Genomic DNA, 20,522 nt, shown 5'->3' with positions numbered 1-20,522 from the left:
AAATTGCAGAAAAAACCTAAACTGAAATTTTCGCCTGTGAAGAGTAACGTGAACAGTTTTTTTTTTTTTTTTGGAACAACTATGAAGAAGCTAGAAAAATAATAAATTGGCTGCTCATGCTAAAAGTTTATTTGTTTGTGTTGTTCCACAAGTTCTTAGGAAAGAAATAGAAAGAGATTTTTGGATTGGAGATGAGAGATTACCCAAGTTTAGGCTCTGATACCAAATTTGATGCAGGATGAAAATGAATTCCTGCAAAGTAGTTCGAACAGGCAGAATATAGCATTACCAGAAGAAGAAGAAGAAGGCGGAAGCAATAAGAAAGGGGGAAGAGCCGGAGAGAAACAAGGGGGAACGAGGGGAGACCAGGGGACAGAAAGGGAGAGGCAAGGGGGGAAAAGGCCGGCTGCAAGCCAAAACCAACTTTCAATTTTAATTCATCATCAACTGAAAGTTACAATGCAAAATAGGTTTAAATAGTAAAGCAACCCTAACGAGCTTGGGTCCGAGCCCATACAAGTCCAAATTTAAATAATAGTCCAAGAAAATAAATAAAACTTAAATAAAATAAGTAAACATCGTCCGATGTCCTCATCATGTATTAAGAACACTTGAAACTGACACATCCATCTTCAATAAGAACACCAACACTTGTAGATGAAACGTTGGGCATCTAAATGCAAATAACTAAAGGTTCTGGTTTTTGTGATTACAAATATGATAATCCACCAGGTAATGGAAAAAAGTTTAAACAAGAACTGTCGTGCTTTATTTCAAGAACTGCAAAAACTATACCAGCAAATGTCAATGAATAAAAACTAAAATATCTGATTGGTATCCGTTTCAAATATAGTTACCCATATGCATCTTGAGCAAGAAGAAGCCCATTTGCAGAAATTTCTGCAACCAAGGTCTCCCAGTGTTCTCCAGTTGAATGGCTGATGCAGCGCTGCAAAACACAGCATCCATGTTGATGTGTTGCAATATCAACACAGAACTTTGCAGCAGCAACAAAAATGAACTGCAAATGCAATTACGATAACTACAAGTTCATAATTGGATTGCTTGAAGTAAAACAGAAAAATCGTATGTGAGAAAATTACAGGCTGTTAAATCAACTCTATCAACACATAATGCTAAATATCCATTGGTTAGCCAACTGACTTCTGACGACATTAACCATGTAAGATTACAAAAAAAATCAATCAAGTCCAGTTTTTTATTAATGTTAATATATGGGTTTTCCAAGACACCTTTGACTGATGAAACAATCCCTTTCAACTAAACCCTCAATGGAAAATGAAGATCAAACAGTAGTCCCTTTTCCAGCAAGAATTGTCTGAAGTGATAAAAAGCGGAGATTGTGGAAAACCACAATCAAACTATTTTCTCTTTCTTGGACAGAAATGACTGAAGTGACACCACTCATGTTGACTACAAACAATAGTAGACTTTCATCCCCACTTCTGAGAGGATGAGCTTTCAGTTTCCGAATGGTAAAGTAACTCACTTGTGCTATGGAATATAGTGGATTAAGAAAAGGGATATGACCCCTTAGGTCATGGAGTTTGGTTTACATTTGAGTTTTTTTATTTTTTTGTCACCACATAATTCTAAGTTCCCATTTTTTAGCCAACTGAATTTGGTTTTGTGATCATATTATCGTATAGTGGATTAAGAAAAGGGATATGACCCCTTAGGTCATGGAGTTTGGTTTACATTTGAGTTTTTTTATTTTTTTGTCACCACATAATTCTAAGTTCCCATTTTTTAGCCAACTGAATTTGGTTTTGTGATCATATTATCGTATAGTGGATTAAGAAAAGGGATATGACCCCTTAGGTTATGGAGTTTGGTTTACATTTGAGTTTTTTTATTTTTTTGTCACCACATAATTCTAAGTTCCCATTTTTTAGCCAACTGAATTTGGTTTTGTGATCATATTAACCATATACGATAACCGCACCCAAAAAAAAAAAAAAAAAAAAAAATCATTTACACTAATCCCATTTTTTATTAATGTGAACATTCGGGTTTTCCAAGACAACTTTGACTCGCAACACAATCCCTTTCAACTAAATCCTCTATAGGAAATTAAGATCAAGCAAGTCCCTTTGCTAGCCAGAAGTATGTAGCTATTGAAGTGGAGCTTACGGAAAACCACAATCAAACTATTTTCTTTCCCGACCATATAAGTGAAGCAACAAGGCACTCATGTTCACTTCAAACAGGAGATAGTAGACTTTCATCCCCACTTCTGAGTAGATGAGCTTTCAGTTTCTGGATGGTAAAGTAACTAGCTCAGGCAATTAATATAACAGATTTAAGCATAGGGATATGACCACTTAGGTTTGGAGTTTTGGTTTACATTTGTCACTGCCGACGTTAACTTTCATATCATATCACCACTTGACTGTTTTCATCAGTTATGCTACTTTACATACTTGACAGTTTGTAACATTAGAATGAATTTCCAGTATACCAAACATCAAATTTGACAACTAATCTATTAATTAATTAGAAAATAATGGAAAATCATAATTAGGTTTATAAGCGTGCATATTACAGATGCGATGAGTATCAAACCCCCTATATTGCATGGATCATATAAAACTGAAATGAGCTTCTAAACTTACCAATTTGCTCCCCTGAAACTAATGTTTTGACCATTTTTGACAGAAACCCTGGCATTTAGAGAGCTTCTAGATTATTTAATTGGAAACATGCCTGACCTGGACAACTTCAAACCTTTTAAAAGATGGTATATATTCGTAACTAGAAGATACTATCAGAACTGAATTTATTTGACTTGTCTGTCAACAAGAAGCCTTGTGGTGATGACGATGCACACAGCTTAAAAAAATAATCACAGAAAACTATATTTGTCACACTAAGATAATGGAACTAATGATTCCGAGCTTTCTAAGGCCAAAAATATTTGCAAGTCCTCCCACCTTAGTAATCATGCTTTTGACCTGGTACTTTGTGAAGAAGCAACTATGCAGCTTTTCTACAGTTCTCAGGAAAAACTAGGAGAGAAAACCAAGCCAGAAATAAACAGGGAGAATTTTTCTTTTCTAAAAGAAAATGCATTATATCTTAGACTAATATGCATAAAAGAATCGTGCAAATTAATCAAAATGCACAGCAGAAGATGAAGGAAGCAGTATATGCATAAACAAATAAAGAAGTCCAGAATCCGAACTCATAAGACATGACTATGAAGGCAACTGATGTTGCCAGCTGGACCCGCATACATACCAACATACCAATACAAGTACCCCACTGTTACATTTGTATCGATAAATTTTTCTCTCGTGCAATTATCGTAGTTACCTATTGTTTGAGTTCGGGGAAGGATTGGATATTGACTCAGAAGATGACTCTAACTTTCACCACCTGGGAAGGACTGCTCACCACAGGGCCATCAACTGGATTCATCGTATCGCATGGTAAATCAGGGAACTGTAATACTTTCCTCCTTATTCTCTTTTTCCTTTGAGGAGAGGACTGATTTATATACTTAGTTTGAGACAGTACCATGAATCCGATTTATCCCAACTTTCTCTATGAAATTGTCTATCGAAGTTTTTTTTATTTTTATGATTGAAGGTGAAACGCTTTTTGTTATCTTCTAGATGCATGCATCCTCACAGATTTACACTGTTGAACTCTAAAACGGGAGTGAATCAGACAACTGATGAGAAAGCCATCAAGTTTTATATTAGTTACGGAACATGTGCGAAGGACAGAACATGAATACAAACCTGACGAGGAGTGGATCTTGGATATAGCTTGTGCATTCCATATGTGTCCCAATCAAGATTTGTTTGAAATATATGAAACGGTGACACAAGGTATAATACTTGCACTCGAATTTCTGGGTCTAATTATCAGAATTGAAAATTTAGGAGTTCATTTAAGGGTTAATCCACATTCTAGGACATTGTAGCAAACTTACTATAAATGTTAATTCCCACACGTTTTTGCTTTAAAGAAGTGTTGAATGCTTGGTCAAACCTTTATATAGAAAATCCTTGATATATTTTTTTGTCATATTCTTGATTGACCAAACATAATGTGTAGTGTGAATGCATGTGTATATAGAATGTAGTATTTACGTGGGGAATGAGGGAGAGATTCTTGCTCATTTCACAAATTTCAAGGAACAATTTCTACCATCATGGGTTTTTCCTTAATAATGCCTACCTACCTTGTCTTATCCTATTTAAACTTCTCATTCACATTCACATGCTACCACTCACTATAATTTTCAATCCAAATAATACACATGTACACGCACATAGCCGAGGTGGAAATTGTAGAAGGATCAAACAATTCTATTCAGTCTCTATTACTCTTTCCTTTAAATTTCACTATAAGTACGCTACTTATGCTGGATTATTATTATGTTCTAAATTTCAAAAAAATTATTATGGGTCTCATATGGTATAATATGATTATGATTATGTTAAGGGGACCGGAGTCTAGTACCGCTACATGTAAGAATTCTTACCACCTATGTTCGGTAAAATTCTTGTGTCTCCATTATGATGATTATGCTCTTTTAAATTATACAAAATAATAACTCATGACGTACTTATTGAGATTTTATAAATCTCACTTTATGATATTTCCTCCTTTCAAGCAATTAATTGTTAAAGGTAATCAACCTGGAGATGACAACGGTTAGGATTAATAAATTATTTTATGTTTAAAACACAACTTTAAATTTCTAATTTAGTTATGTTATAATTATTTTCTTTATTTATTTTTCGCAGCTACGGGATAAAACCACAATTTATTTACTTATTAATGAAATCAAAAATTATTCCGTGTTCTTATTTTAGTTCTTATGAAAGAATTTGAGTTTTATTCAATGACACTCGAATAATCAAGTATTCGGGCAAACACAGTTAGTATCAGAGCTTAGAGTTTTTAAATTAGTTCTGTAGACTTAACATTTTCAAAATTTTAGGCTTTACGAATTTTCTATAAAAAAAAAAGTTATTGTTCATATGAACAGCGACGGGCCACGTGAACGGTGACACAGTTAAAAAAAATTACAAGAAAAAAATTATTCCCATTAGTGGGCTGTCCCATTTTGTGTAGAACAAGTGTATTTAAGCTTTAATTTGATATGATATTAGGCTTGATCTAAATAGCCTAATACTATCTAAAAGCTTTAGTCCAAGAATCAATTTGGATCAATAATTAAGATGAGCATTTTTTTGAAACTAAGTTGATATTTAAAATGAGAATTTTAAGTCATTAGCCACTATGTCATTCTCCATGTCTCAACTTCCTTGAACCAAGTATGTATGAACTTTAAGTATTCATGTAATCTCACTTATAAAAGCATGCTTATTATGCAAAATAGCAATCATGAATATCATGACAAAATGTGAATAAAGTTACGATTTTATTTAGGCGTGTTATGCATAAATATCGTGACAAAATATGAATAATAATATGAAATTTTGTATGTTATAAATATTTACTATATTGATAGAAGACATCAATCTTAGATTTTATACTAATGTAGAAAATATGAGATATATAAATGATATCTATGTGATTTAAAATGCATGTTATGTTTTGTGGGAATGACTCAACTAGAGATTAAGTTTGCAATAAAAGATAATCATGTATTACATGAATAAGATTAATAATGAATCCACGTACGATAATTTATCCCTTTATAACTACATTTGTAAAAATAAGAAAAAATTTGTGGATGATTATTAATACATTTTCTTAAAAGTTTCAACTCCTGATACAATAATTGATTCCTTTGTCACTACTTTTGTGTAAAAAAAAATAAAAAAAAATTGAAAGGTTCTTTTGAAAAGAAAAGTAATTACGTTACTTTCTTTCCAATAGATGGTGAGTGAATAAGGTCAAACAAGTCAAACTGAGAAGTGTAATCATTTTACTTGGATGTATAGGAATTATAATAGAAACCTGAATCACGGTTTGATACAATATTTAGATGTCAAGGAAAAGATTTACCAATGGGCAAGGGCGAATGGATATCAATTTTGTAGGGATGAGATCGTGTATCACATTGATTGAACCCTTACTCCTTACTGGAGGCAGTTTATCAAAAGAATCGAAGAGACTTTCGACTACAAGACCCCTCCCGATCTACTACTCCGATGCACGAGGAAAAGGTAAAGGGTGAATTGTGAAGATTTTAACTTCTCATTCACATGCTACCACTCACTATTATTTTCAGTCCAAATAATACACATATACACGCACATAGTCGAGGAGGAAATTGTTGAAGGATCAAGCAATTCTATTCAATCTCTATTACTCTTTCTTTTAAATTTCACTATAAATACACTACCTATACTAGATTATTATTATGTTATAAATTTCAAGAAAATTATTATGGGTTTGATATGGCACAATATACTCCTTACTGGAGGCAGTTTATCAAAAGAATCGAAGAGACTTTCGACTACAAGACCCCTCCCGATCTACTACTCCGATGCACAAGGAAAAGGTAAAGGGTGAATTGTGAAGATTTTAACTTCTCATTCACATGCTACCACTCACTATTATTTTCAGTCCAAATAATACACATATACACGCACATAGTCGAGGTGGAAATTGTTGAAGGATCAAGCAATTCTATTCAATCTCTATTACTCTTTCTTTTAAATTTCACTATAAATACACTACCTATACTAGATTATTATTATGTTATAAATTTCAAGAAAATTATTATGGGTTTGATATGGCACAATTTGATTATGATTATATTAAGGGGACCGAAGTCTAGTAGCGCTACATATAAGAATTCTTACTACCTATGTTCAGTAAAATTTTTGTATCTCCATTATGATGATTATGATTATTATGCTCTTTTAAATTATACACGATAATAACTCATGGCATACTTATTGAGATTTTATAAATCTCACTCTATGATATTTTCTCATTTCAAGCAATTGATTGTTAGAGGCAATCAACCTGGAGATGACAACGGTTAGGATTAATAAATTATTTTGTGTTTAAAACACAACTTTACATTTCTAATTTAGTTATGTTGGAATTATTTTCTTTGCCCCTGTTTGAGCCACATTTTTACCTCATTAAAACGAAAAATATGACCGTTATCCATCATATCAAGCCACCATTTTTGAATTTCTATCTCTGGTGTGGGGCCCATAACGGCTCTATTTTTCATTCTCATTCTCATTATAATATGGCTCAAACATGCTCTTTATTTATTTTTCGCAACTACGGGATAAAACCACAATTTATTTATTTATTGATGAAATCAAAAATTATTCCGTGTTCTTCTTTTAGTTCTTATGAAAGAATCTGAGTTTTATTCAGTGACACTCGAATAGTCCAAGATTCGGGTTGTCACACAAGGTGTTGTTGTCAAAATGAAAAATATGACCGTTATCCATCATATCAAGCCACCATTTTTGAATTTCTATCTCTGGTGTGGGGCCCATAACGGCTCTATTTTTCATTCTCATTCTCATTATAATGTGGCTCAAACATGCTCTTTATTTATTTTTCGCAACTACGGGATAAAACCACAATTTATTTATTTATTGATGAAATCAAAAATTATTCCGTGTTCTTCTTTTAGTTCTTATGAAAGAATTTGAGTTTTATTCAGTGACACTCGAATAGTCAAAGATTCGGGTTGTCACACAAGGTGTTGTTGTCATGGGTAACAACGAATCTTGTCGAATAGCTAGTACTGGGAGAGTTAGATTGAAGCTGATAGATGGAACATGTAGAACGCTTGATCACGTTCGACATATTCCAGATTTGAAGAAGAATCTCATTTTGTAGAGTACTCTTGATTCGAAAGGGTACACTTCTCTGGAAGAGGTGGAGTCTTGAGAGTCCGGATAGGTGTCCGTGTTGTATTGAAGGAGTGGAAGAGGTCCTAGTTATACATCTTGTAAGGTCGGGCAGAATCAGTGAAGAAAAGTCAACATGGGTTTAGAATTGGAGTAGATATTCAGTTTGGTACTGTACCTTTGGAATTTGGCTCTAGGTCTATATTGAAGAATGCTACTCAATCGAGTTTGAAGAATATAGGTAATTTAGCTTTGCCACCGTTGTCCGCGGTTCCATTGTATTTAAACTGCTAAGGATATATCCATTAGAGATAGGTACGGGGATGCTAATTTGGTTGTGCATGCTTTTGTTTTTGAGACTAGCAAGGGGGCTTCGGTGAAAGCATTGAGAGTTGATTCTGTTATAGGGTGTGCTTCGACCCTATTTGATAATTTCTAAATTCTTTGTGATCTTTTTGGGAACCCGATATTTGGGGTCGTGTATTCGTGTTGGATATTGTGGAAGAGGAAGAGTAATTTTGTGTGTTGGAGAAATTTGGTTCGGGTTGAATAGTTCAGTTGTTTCGTTGCAGTCGGACTTATTTTTCCACGTGAAGAAGTTTTGGAGTTTCGTGTGTTGTACCAAAATTTGTGTCAAAATGGAAATTGTTTGGTTTGTAACCCAAATTCGATCTAGGGTTGCGTGATTTGGAGTCATGGTCTTGAAGAGATCAAAATTATGAACCGGAAAGAAAAATCACCGTATTTTTGCTAGCCTATCGCTAGCTGGCTGCTCGAGCAGTAGACGAACTTTTGAAACAGAGAAAGTTATCACTCGCCAGTCGCTAAGTTCTCGCTCGAGCGACTGCGCCGTGCGAGATTTTCTCTTTTTGTTGATTTCACACATATTTTGACATAGTTTCCATCTTTTAGGTTACTTTTAGGGTTTTGACATGTCCTCTATAAATAATAGACTCTTCATTTAGTTTATGTATTGCTGAGATTATTGTAACAATATTATTTTCTCTATTGGTTGTCAAATAAAATCTTCGGTTCCTCTCAATCTATTTCTTGCTTTTAATCTTATTTTCTATGTGTGATCATATATTGCCTCTCCGTTTCATAACACGTCGAATGATGAGTTTCGTATCTGATGACTTGATAGCACGAAACAAATGAAAGCCGTATCTTGGTTTGAGGACTGAGGATGACGACTAACTATCGGGCTGCATTTCATTCAAAACAAACTATGCTTTATTTCTAAATAATTCCACCTCTAAATTGAGAAATTCTAGGGAATTGTCAAAGCTGTGTCAATCTTATAGTGAGTGAAGAAGATGAGAGAGCTATAGCAAGTGGATAACCACGTGACTTTAAGACGAACCCTATCAAGGATCGACCATATAGGTTCTTTGTATGTTAAAATGACAAAAGATATTGAATCATAATGCAAGATGAAATTTCTTCCAATCGACTTCTTCTTTAATATTTTAAATTCAACCTACAAACATACAAATGACAGAAATGAACACAAAAAATGAATGGAAATCAAAAAGCCTACACATCATGATGTACATAAGCTCAGACACAAAGTTGAGTTATGAAATTATGATCAGTACATGTAGCAGAAAATTGACTGACATGGCTATATGACATCAAAATGGAAAATGGAGTCATATATCGTTGCAAGCCTCTAAATACTTTCAGCTCAAGAAATTTTAACAAGAAATGCATATACCTTACTATCTTCATTTGTAAAACATTGTAAGCATCTCTGCAGAACGTGATTACCATTTAGGTCCTTAATGAGGGCAAGAAAGCCTGGCTCAAGGGCTGAAATAACTAGCGAAATTTGCTGCCCTGTTTTGAGGGTCTCAATCAACTTTTGGACCACTCGAGTGCTGACACAAAAAGAATAAAATGGTTAACCAACATGAAGAATGATGATGGCAAAGCAAAACTTTGGCGACTTACCCATGTGTATTAAGAGAGATCCTAACAAGCTCCCCTGGCACTTCAGTCACCCTAAGCAAAATCTGGGTTCTCTGTTCTTCATTGCACACATCCAACAGTTTTTGCATAAGGTAATTCCCGAATGGATTTGTGATAAGTTCAACTGCATGATCAACTATCTCACTAAATATTATCTGCACATCTCGAGGAGTCCCTTCATCAAACATCAGTTGCAAAAATCGGCAACCATGCTGATCCTTCGCTATGTGATATATATATCCTTGAGCATCTGTCAGGGAGCTACACTTTGATGGCAAGGAGAAAGGGATATGCATCCTTGTAGTCCGGCCACTTTCTTGGAGACCTGCAATTTCTTGCGCCTTTCTGGTGCCACTCCCGTGCATGGAACTCTTAGCATTTTGTACACTGGGATGTCCACATCCTTTGTTAATTGCATAATTTAAACCGTCCCCTTGAAGGATCAAACTGTCCTCCCCAGGAAAAGCTTCAACATCACCACGAGGTACTCTAACATGAGAAGGTAATCTATTTCTTCCGTTAGGCACGGGTTGCTGATAATGGAGTAAATTTTCCACATTAAATTGAGGTATTAGCTGAGCCAGTTGAAGCATGTAGGGTGAGTGAAATGGATCTACGTCTTTGATTGGATTCGTCCTATTTTGCGAAGCATAGAATGAAGAATCAACAAATGAAGGCCTTTTTAAAGTGGAAGATGGCTTTGATGCAGAAATCCCCATGGGAAAATAATTTCCAGCTGGCACATTATTTTTATAAAATTGAGGGCTCGAAGCTGAATTCCCACACTCTGTTCGAGCAAACAATCCTTCAGATGCACCAGGGTAATACCGGTGTCCAAGTAAATTACCCATTCTAGAGTCAGGCGGTATTGCCAACAATGCAGAATCCATCTCACCATCAAATTTCATAGGACTTCTTGGAATAGAGGAATTAAATCCTCTACGTTCTGAAAAGCCCCTTCTATAGTCATCTGATGACATAAAATTCTCAAAATTCATTCGAATAGGCCCATCCACAGACTGATCACGAAATTGAAAACCATTTGGAGAGAATGAAATATCCTCCTCCTCATTACTAATGTACATTTTACTAAAATTGCTCGACAAACTCCGTCCCTCAACTGTGTTAATTTCATTTGCCTTGTTGAAATCTAACCAGAATCCATTTCCAGAAACCAGGTGGGGCTTCAGTTCTCCAAACTGGGGTGGGGATGGTGATCCATTGTCAGAAAATGAACGCCCACCAGAGAACAAGCTTGAGGAAGAGCCATCAGACTGTAAAGAGAACCCACAAGCAGGGGAAGATGCACATGCATATTTATGCCTCAACAGTTCATCATCATACATACCATGAACATTCATTTTCTGTGTCAAATGTGATGTGTGATCAACAAGACTATAATGATGAACATTGCTATGTGTGTTATGAAGATTCAATGATGATGTCGCATGAGGGATCTCACCCAGTAATATCTCAAGTTCATCGTTCATGTTTTCTACACTTTTCTTCTCGATCTTCACGCTCTCATACATAAAAAAACAACACAAAATATACAACTCGAGTTTCCCAACGAAACAGTACAAGAATCAAGAGACCCACAACAGGAAATGATCAAGAGTAAAGAACCCAATAAAAATCAATGAGAGATTACCGATTTTTAACATCTGGGTCTAAGAATCCCAAAAGTGTAGTTGATAAAAATGGAAAGACACTGGGATTTTGATGGCGAAATTTCGTTTTGTTTAAAAAGATTATTTTTCCTTTTCTTTTAGTTCATTTGGGTTTTCTACAGAATATGAGTTGGTGAAGCATGCCAAGATGAATGCATAGAACACATACATATATATACTGTACATTATACACACGCATACACAGTCTCTGGTCTGGTACGGTCTCACGCCATTAAAGGAGGAAATGAACAGACTCACTCTCTCTCACCCTTTCTCTCTGTCTCTCTCTACACATACACGTATATATTAGAGTGAGAAAATAATGTAAAAAAATACTGAGCTGGAAAAGCATTTTAGTTAGAAAGATTGCACCACTGGTCCTCAACTTATTAGTATCCTAACAGAAATTTAAGCCCTCATTTGATTCTCATTCTTTCACCACAAAAATGAAAAATATGATCGTTATCCATTCCATTAAATCAATGTATTTGACTTTCTATCTTTTGTGTGAATCTCGTAATCACTATATTTTTCATTTTCATTCTTTGAAAAATGGGAATTAAAACAAGGGCTAATTATTAAGTAAATGCATTTCTATGGGGAAGATTGCACAACTGCTCCCTTAACTTATTACCCTAGTAGCAATTTAACTCTTCACTCTTATCAACCATAGAATGTATCCGAACATGTGTTTAAATTTTCGCATGCTCCGTGTTTGTCTAATTTAATGAAATTAGAGTTTGCTTCACAATTTGAATTGGTGTTAGAAATTTGAAGTGAGACCCAAGATAGCTATGTAGTAATTTGACGAACATTTTGACTTTCTATCATTAATGTTGCTTGTGCAACAATATTGAAAAGTATTGAAGATAAAATTGTTCTTTTTTGAAGATTGGCAATCAAAAATATTGTCAAGGCAATAGAACAAGGTTTAACAAACGGTTTAAGGATCACTAAACTTGCTTCTTTCTTTATTCTTCATATGGTAATGGTCGTATTTATAGGGTTTCGTATTTGCTTCATTTAGATACATTATGATGCTTCTAGGAAATGTAAGCCCTGATTTGAGCTCCATTTTCTCATCAAAATATATTTTTCAACAGGACTTTGACATTAATAATATTACATGCATACCAAAATTTTTCCTTATTTTTTAACCGCATATTTTTCTATTATAACACTATTTCAAATGCACTTTTTTTTTGAGGAAAATGGGGCTCAAACATCCCCTAAATGCCCACATTTTCTAACATTATGGTTTTGGTTATGATGTCCATAAATTGAAAAAATCTCTCGCTCCTTTTATATTTTATTTTTCCGTTGGATTTATCTTTTTGTTGTTAATTTAAAATAAAGGGTAATCTATGTTTTTATATCATTTTAATTTAATTGCATTTTTAGAAGGAAATTGTTTATGAAGACTAACCCGCTAATTAACTAAAGATGGACGTTGGGGACAAAATTATAAAATGGGTCAAAGTTTGGGGACGTGAATGTAATTCATTCTCTTTTCTAATTTTTCATATGTCCCACTCAATCAATGTCGACACACTTTGTGCATGTGGCGCGTGGAAAAAGTTATTTTGATATTTTGCTAGAATATATTTTGATCGTTTTATTTTAGTTATTAAAAAAATTAGCAGATTAATTTATTTTTTATATTTATATTTAATTACCGAGCCCTTTCAAATCTTTCCACGTTTTATTAACGGTTGGTGATCTTTTATAAGTTATGATTTTGAGTCTTTGACTCTTAAATTCCATTCTTAATTGGTACCTCATTATTATCATCACATTAATTTTAGCAAGAAATTAATGATAATGTCATTAAGATATAAATTTTTATGTTTGTTTGTTCCCTCATTTAAAAAACATAAAAAATAAAAAATTGGAGTTCTATACTCGAAAGTGCTCTCTACATTCCAAGCAAAAAGAGGTGCCATATCGTTATTGTTACTAGTCTCAACATTTAGATCCTTGACGTTCTACTTAAACATCTCAATTATTCGACCTTTCATTTGTAGCAACGGGTTCCTAGTTGTGCAAACCCTTTATAATGGCACTACTTTTACTTTGTATCTCATACGGTTAATGATATTTTAGTAGTTGGTGATCTTTGCCATATTTCCATTTATAAGGTAAGCTATGGAATTCATGGACCAAATTGCTGTCACATATTCTCTTGAGATACTATCACTATCTCATATATCTTTAAAAGTAACAATTCTAAGATAATTTTTATATTTCACATTCAAAACGTGATCTTGAGAATGAATGTAAATACGAATACATCATTTAAAGAGTCGAGAAAAGTGAGCGTTCTATGCATGCTCGATTTTGTGCACTTGAACAAATGAAAATACTCACATATGAACAAATTTTCATGCTGCCTATCTGTGTATAAAACTAATTGAGAGAATAATTTGTGGGTAGTAATTTTGATCCATTCACGCAAACAAAAAAAAAAAGGATATAATAGGAATTGAATATTTGTTAGGGGCAACGTTGTACGTACAGTGCAATTCCTTGGCTATAAAGCAAGCGCCTTTTTGTTACTTTCGTATGCGAGTAATCAGTTAGCAGTCTCTGTCTTAGTCTTCAGTCTGCTATCCAATAGAGTGTAGACACGTGGAATTTAACTAATCTGGAAAATTTTCTATTTTAATTAGGAGTATTAATTTATGCTAACGCAGCTAATTATGGTAACTGATAACGCACGGTTGGGTGGATACCCATTTGATGACACCCTTAAACCTTTCCTTGTTTAGATCTATTTTTAAAACATCGGTCCTCACACAAGTTTAGTTCTATTTAAATATTTTATGAATTGTAGTTTTATTTGGTTGGTTTGCGAGTGAATACTTGGAAGTTCTTCCAATCTTTGATCTTCTTCGATATTTTCTGACACAAATAGAATTATATTAATGTAGTAGGCCTCGAATCTTCATAATAATCTATGGAAATCCCTTATGCTCGAATTTATATTTCATCATTCCGTAAATCCCTGCTTTATCATTCTTGAATCTGTGTGACTCCACAAGATCACTCAATAATACACACTAGAAAAACAAGCTAAAATTTTGTTCGCATCCCTGTGCGCAACATTAGTAATGGGGAGAGAAACATACCTGCGAACATAAATTGTTGCCGAAATGAAGATGTCTCCAAAAACCATCTTGCACACAAACGGCAGCATACAAAGCATCAAATGTTCTTTAGATCTTACAACATGAAAGACAACACAGGTAGAAAAGTTGTATAAATTGACTTGTGTTTAGGAATGAATTTTCTCGACTAGTATGAAGGCAAATTATCCATATGCATGGAGTTTTATTAATAGATAAGCCTGCATTTCACAGATCCAGCAGCAGCAGCAGCAGCAGCAGCTAAAGAGAAATATCATTTCACGGAAAAACAATTTTATTAGTTACGAGGAACTATTGGAACAAGTACAAAAATAATATACTGCTCTAATAGGGACGTACCATTACCATGAAGAAGAATGGTCATTGCTACAACATTGTGTTATGATGAAATTTTGCCTTCAACAGCTCCCTGATCTGCCAGTCATCCATGACAAAATGTACAAGTTACGCATGGCCCAAATGTGATTTAGTGTTGTTTAGTGTCTTGTCTAACTCGAAAACAGTAAAGGACAAGCTCATTGTGCTGATAATAGATGCAGTGGCATTTTCCCTTTTTTCTCTTCCTTTAGCCCCACAAAAAAAAAGAAAAAAGAAAAACAGGACAACTATTAATTTTACAATCCAACCCACAAATGGATATTTGAAATTGCCAACATTCGAATAACCTCAATTCTGCTTCTCAAATATATGGACAAAATTTCAGTACTTATTTTCCTCCATTTCATGATTTCAGAATTTAAATCAGTGTACATTTCCTTTACTACTTTTCTTTCCCCCTTCCCACGTTTGTTCAATTTAAGCTTTCCTGACCTACAGTGACATGATTTACCCACAACTTGATGGATAAAGAGTGAACAGAGGCTGTGCAATAGGTAACATTACTTGATCAAAGAAACTTTGTGTAATAAGTTACAGAGGTGATGATAAATCAAAGGTAGTAAATTTTTTTATGCAGAACAGCTCAGAAAGTATACTCTAGTCAGGGGCAGAGCCAGAAATGTAATACAGTTGGGGTCACGAGTTATTTGACTTAACTAAGAATGAAAATTCTGAAACAAAATAGTACAAAATCATTAAAAAATGTTACAATTGATTGTCTAATCATTTCAATTTATAGAGCAACTTTATCTTTGCTTAGAAGCATAATGACTACAAAAACAATGCAATGACAATGATGACCCTTGCCAATTAATCATATGCAAGATCCAATCTACTCACTGATCATATGAAAAACTCGCTTGTTCATGTTGTTTTAGTCTCCTAATAAAGCGGCTACTGTTAATCATGTACTTTGCGAATCTTAAACATTGTTGCTATGTTGTACACAATTTAATCGAATTAGAATTGTACTCAAATCCCAGAGGGGGCAACTTCCCCACTGGACCCATCCTGGCTCCACGAGTGCCACTGATTGGATTTTTGAACTTCTTCAATATCTCAAGCTTGGGGAAAAAGTTGAGTTCTAGGAGCTTAATTATTAGGGAAATTTGGGAACGAGCTTGAGGACAAAATGTAGAAACAATTTAGATTGAGAGGCCAAAGTCCATCTGATGACAGTGCAATACAACTTCAAGACCTCTTTATAGGCTGACAGGGAAATACAACTTCAAGAAAGCAAAATCGCACCAAGGATAAATATTATTCAATTCTAAATAAAAAAAAACATTTTGCCAATGCCAGCTCGATTAGAACAGAACTTCCATATAAGAAAATAGGAACCTGGAATTCACGGCTAATACAAATCCCCAATCAAAAGGGACAACCTAAAAAACATAGATTCAACTAGGACATGCTAACCTGTTATGACTTCCTGCCAGAATATTCTCAAATTTCAAAAATACCCCTCACAGAGAACTTAGCCCTTGTTTGAGCCCCATTTTTGGAAAAATAGATTTTGTAATAATGAATTTTTTTTTTTGGAGAATATGTGGTTAAAAAGTAGGTATTGGTTTATGTGAAAAATTATTTTATTGGGAGAATGTGCCGTTAAAAATGAGGTTGGGGAAAAAATTTAGTTTTTAGAAAATGGGACACAAACAGGGGCTAAATAAAGAGAACATGACTTCATCAAATGAACAATTAAATAATGACAAAACAAAGATTATTATGAGCTATAATCCTTAAGAAAATGTCCAAGGTAGGCTCGTAATTCTCTGAATACTCCCAAATTAGTATGTAAGCTTCATGAAATCTTTCTTATGCCTACTGTATACTTTTATATCTTACCATCATTTATGTCCCTCATTTTTGGAATCTAACAGATAAATCATAAATCTTTGAAGTGCTCAATTATTCTAGTAAAATCACAACTGATTTATTGACCTCTATGAACTTAGAACAGCAAACGTTCTTAATGAATATCATCAGTTTTTTAAATATATTTTATTCAAAACTCTTCATAACCTAACATGTTCCCAGTAGACAAATCTTTTAATGTAGAAAATATGTGCAGAGGTCTGTTGAATTTTAAATGAAGAAAAGATTCTAACGGGTCTGATACTGGTGAACCTAATTCATCCAGAATCTGTAACCCCTCTTACAAAAATGATATCAATGAGGTCAGGAGACAATGGTACCCAAGGATTCTTGTAATTCAACCATTGACTTTCAGGTCAATTCCTAAAATCACAAGGAATTCATGAACACTGATATTTGTCAGAGAGTACAGGAGGAAAAAACATCTTGCATTCTAGTGCATTACAATCATCTTATTCCAACACCAAGGACTGTTTCAGGACTTCCTGTATAACTGATTAATGACAGTTGGACAACGGACTGCTTTTCTAGCTAGTTGGTGTTTTCAATTTCTCATTAGTTTGGTCCAGTAGCATTTGAAACATGGACCGGTACACGTCCTCTTAAAGAATCACGCATTCACAAGAGGCACAAAGAATTACAGAGCAAATGAAATCTTCAAAATCATAAATAGAAAATTGCTAACCTCGAAGATTAGATTTGAACCCACAACTTGTCAAATGCTTTGCAAGAACCTCTCCTAAATCCTTTCTCCAGTTGTGTGCAGCCTTGGCCTCAGATACAGGCCAGATCATTGCAGTCTCAGTTGTGAGATCCACATTAGCTGAAGAAACCTGCGTCTGTTCACAAATTTAATAGAATAATCATTACTTAACTATTGTGGCCGCAAGGCTTGTAGTACAAAATCCCCTAGACTTAAAATGACAAATGTAGCAAACTACGTGCCATATTGTAAGAGCGTCTCAAAGAGACTCTCCATTTTTAAAGAGCATATTCTAAAATTTAAAGAGCATCAATAAATTTAGAGATTAAAAACTTTTAAGTACCCCAACGGACTCTTTATATTTAACACTTAGTTTTACTACTCTTAAAAAATATTTATTGTTTTTCTTATATTCTATTTTCACTAACTTTCCTTTAAATTATTATATTACTTTCCTCCATTGAAAATTGAAATACTTCGAATGCATTTAATTATAAAGAATGGATTTGGCTCTCCATATTAATTTAAAGAGCCTTTTGGAACATAATTTTAAGGGTCAGACTCTTCAAAATAGAGAGTATCTTATGCTTAAAGAGTGTTTTGGATATGTTCTAAAATATTTTCCATTCGACATGTCAAACAATTGTCTCAAAAATTATAATATCTGGCAGCTTTCCTTCTCCAAGATAGTCAACCAAATCCACAGCATAAAGGTAAAAATTCATTCTCAACATCTTCTTTGGAATAATGTTGCTGTGCTTTTTACTACGTAAGGATAATCACAAAATATTAGATGCACTTTCATTGGTATTCTAATTATCAGCAGCAGTAGGTTATGCGTTATAATAAGTTGAGATTGGTAGCACAATACTTCTATTAAAATGGTTCTTCCTGCTCCACACCTTTATCCAGCTAGAGTGATTTTTCTTTTCACTTTCCAGAGGAATTTTTTCTTGCCCCAAGTTTTCATTTTAGCAAAGAGTAGAGAACTACATGTGAGGGCAAGAAAAAACAAGTATAAACTCTCCTCTAATCCCTGAAAAGCTAGCAAAAAGGGTATCTTTGATCATGAAATAGATTAACCAAAGTCATTACACAAAACACAAAAAAGCACAACAATGAAGCTTCTTTTTACCCTAATATTCAACAATTATTAGGACATGCATATGCAGGTATCAAAATTACTCAAAGATGCACCATGATTTTATGCACTTACAACTTACTTGACTTTCTAAAATTTTCTTCACACTTGCTGAGCATCCCCCGCATGTCATTCCCTGAAATATCATAAAAAGTTAATTATATCATACAGAACAAAAGAATAAAAATTCATTCAAACAGACAATCAAAGGGCAAGCAAATTACCCAATGTTGCTGAACGTATAATTCATGATACTCAAGAAATTATCCTTTCGTGTAATAACTAAGAAGAGAATTTTTTTTTCTTTTTTTACAAATCAAAACTCATAAATTAAAAACCCTTTCAAATTTCAATTAAAAGCACATCATCTCCAGAATCAGAATAGCGCGTCCATCAAGCTACTGGGTGACTTATGATTAATTCTCAATTTAAAGAATTATATTTATGGCTAACCAAATATTTCATTTAAAATTTGAAGACGGCGTAGCTCATTTATTTGAAGTTGTACCCTTACATTTAGGGAGATAAATTTGAGGAGAAATAAGATGAGCTTACTCCAACATGAAGAACAATAAAATCAAGATTGACAGCAGAAGCATCATCATCCCCCGGGGACACCTCTGTCGACTTCCCCTCACTACCCTTCTGCGAATCATCACTGTCACCGCCGCCGACATTCCCCTCAATTCCATCAGAGCCTCCGCCATCGGAAGTAAACGAGGACGCAGAGCTAGCCGCGCACTGCAATTTGGTCCAGCGTGGGTCCACAATGACAATACCTCGTACAGCAGGACCCGAACAAATCCGGCCAAACTCGCTGCACCTGAACTGGAGGTGAGCGAGTTCACTCGAACGATTCGGGAAAAAGTGCCTGTGGGTGAGAGGGGTAGAATGGGAAACGAAGGACTTGGAGAGGCACAAAGAATTCAAAGAGAGTAATGTTGACTCCATCTTTGTGTCTTCTTTATTCTCAGCTGTGCGCCTTTGGATTAAAGGTTTTGGGTTAGGGGGACGCTAGGGGTAATTTCCATAAGCGGTCACTGAGCTTCCAGAGAAATTTCGATTGAGTCACTAAACTTTAATTTATTTCTATTGAATATTAAATTCCAATTTAATTTCAAATTTCACCACCATATCATATCTCTCACTTATCGTCCCCTTAACTGACGTAAATTTCTTAGTTGAGACAATCATATCATAATTACTTTTTCACATAATTGTTATTAAAACCACTATAAATGAAAATGATAAAATGAGAAATATAGCATTATAGTAAGTTGGCGTGTCATGGGGAAGATTGTTGAGGTATTACTCTCCGTAAAATATTTTTATGAACTTGAGAAACAACATATGACAAAATGGTGAAAGTTAAATACTTTTATGAATATGTGAGACAATATGCGACAACTTTTATCATGAATTTCATGAACAATGTCCCCTCAATCAGAATTTTTGAAATTGAATTACATCCAACCTTGCCTTATAAATGTCCTTAGAATCACTTCGCTCCTATAATGTTAATCGTTAAAGCGGAATTCCAAATTCATCTATTATACTCTCAGACGCTTAGTTATTTTTGTTTGAGTTTGAACTACATGTAAAAACACCGTCAACAACTAGAAAGACAGTTCGAGTTGCAAGATTGACAGTAAGTTCTTTCAAAATTAACTATTTCTCTCTCGATATTCTTTCATTATCATCAATCGAATCACTGTTTGCGATTCATGGTTCTATTTTATTATCTTCCCTTTTATCGATGTAAATGCAACTAAGATTAACTATGAAAAATTACAGATATGA

General features: G+C 34.2%; 2 protein-coding genes across 5 annotated transcripts in view; both read right to left on the bottom strand.

Annotated features, from left to right (window-relative positions):
* Window positions 1-11,744, bottom strand: part of LOC111385286 (putative pumilio homolog 10) — a 16,349-nt gene extending 4,605 nt beyond the window's left edge. Inside the window, exons 1-3 of the mRNA XM_023009670.1 lie at window positions 9,789-11,744; window positions 9,553-9,715; window positions 858-1,021 (exon numbers count right to left, since the gene is read on the bottom strand). Of these exons, the coding sequence (XP_022865438.1) occupies window positions 858-1,021; window positions 9,553-9,715; window positions 9,789-11,338 (1,877 nt within the window). The 5' untranslated portion in view covers window positions 11,339-11,744. The remainder of the gene's footprint in view (window positions 1-857; window positions 1,022-9,552; window positions 9,716-9,788) is intronic.
* Window positions 11,745-14,433: 2,689 nt separating this feature from the next.
* Window positions 14,434-19,703, bottom strand: LOC111385285 (copper-transporting ATPase PAA1, chloroplastic-like). Of its 4 annotated transcripts, none has more exons than XM_023009665.1 (5): window positions 19,278-19,703; window positions 18,805-18,858; window positions 17,564-17,717; window positions 14,962-15,036; window positions 14,434-14,862 (listed from the first exon to the last, which is right to left on the bottom strand). In XM_023009665.1, the coding sequence occupies exons 1-4, from the start codon at window positions 19,671-19,673 to the stop codon at window positions 15,002-15,004; spliced, it is 639 nt and encodes a 212-aa protein (XP_022865433.1). In that variant the 5' UTR covers window positions 19,674-19,703; the 3' UTR covers window positions 14,434-14,862; window positions 14,962-15,001. The 4 variants fall into 4 exon arrangements, with proteins under 4 accessions (XP_022865433.1, XP_022865434.1, XP_022865435.1 ...); XM_023009666.1 differs by having other exon boundaries at window positions 14,434-14,859; XM_023009667.1 differs by having other exon boundaries at window positions 14,968-15,036.
* Between the last annotated feature and the right edge of the window lie 819 nt (window positions 19,704-20,522).

This window comes from Olea europaea, unplaced genomic scaffold, assembly GCF_002742605.1.
Source record: "Olea europaea var. sylvestris unplaced genomic scaffold, O_europaea_v1 scaffold3113, whole genome shotgun sequence".
Lineage (NCBI taxonomy): Eukaryota > Viridiplantae > Streptophyta > Magnoliopsida > Lamiales > Oleaceae > Olea > Olea europaea.
This window is presented reverse-complemented; position numbering and strand designations above follow the sequence as displayed.

Bases quoted from the DNA above. Each gene is read 5' to 3' on its own strand.
- LOC111385285 (XM_023009665.1), bottom strand. From the start codon at position 19,673: ATGGAGTCAACATTACTCTCTTTGAATTCTTTGTGCCTCTCCAAGTCC. The intron at 17,718-18,804 runs GTAAGTTGTAAG...ATTTGTGAACAG, and splicing joins AGAAAATTTTAGAAAGTCAA to ACGCAGGTTTCTTCAGCTAA. The intron at 15,037-17,563 runs GTTAGCAATTTT...GATGACTGGCAG, and splicing joins GTTCAAATCTAATCTTCGAG to ATCAGGGAGCTGTTGAAGGC.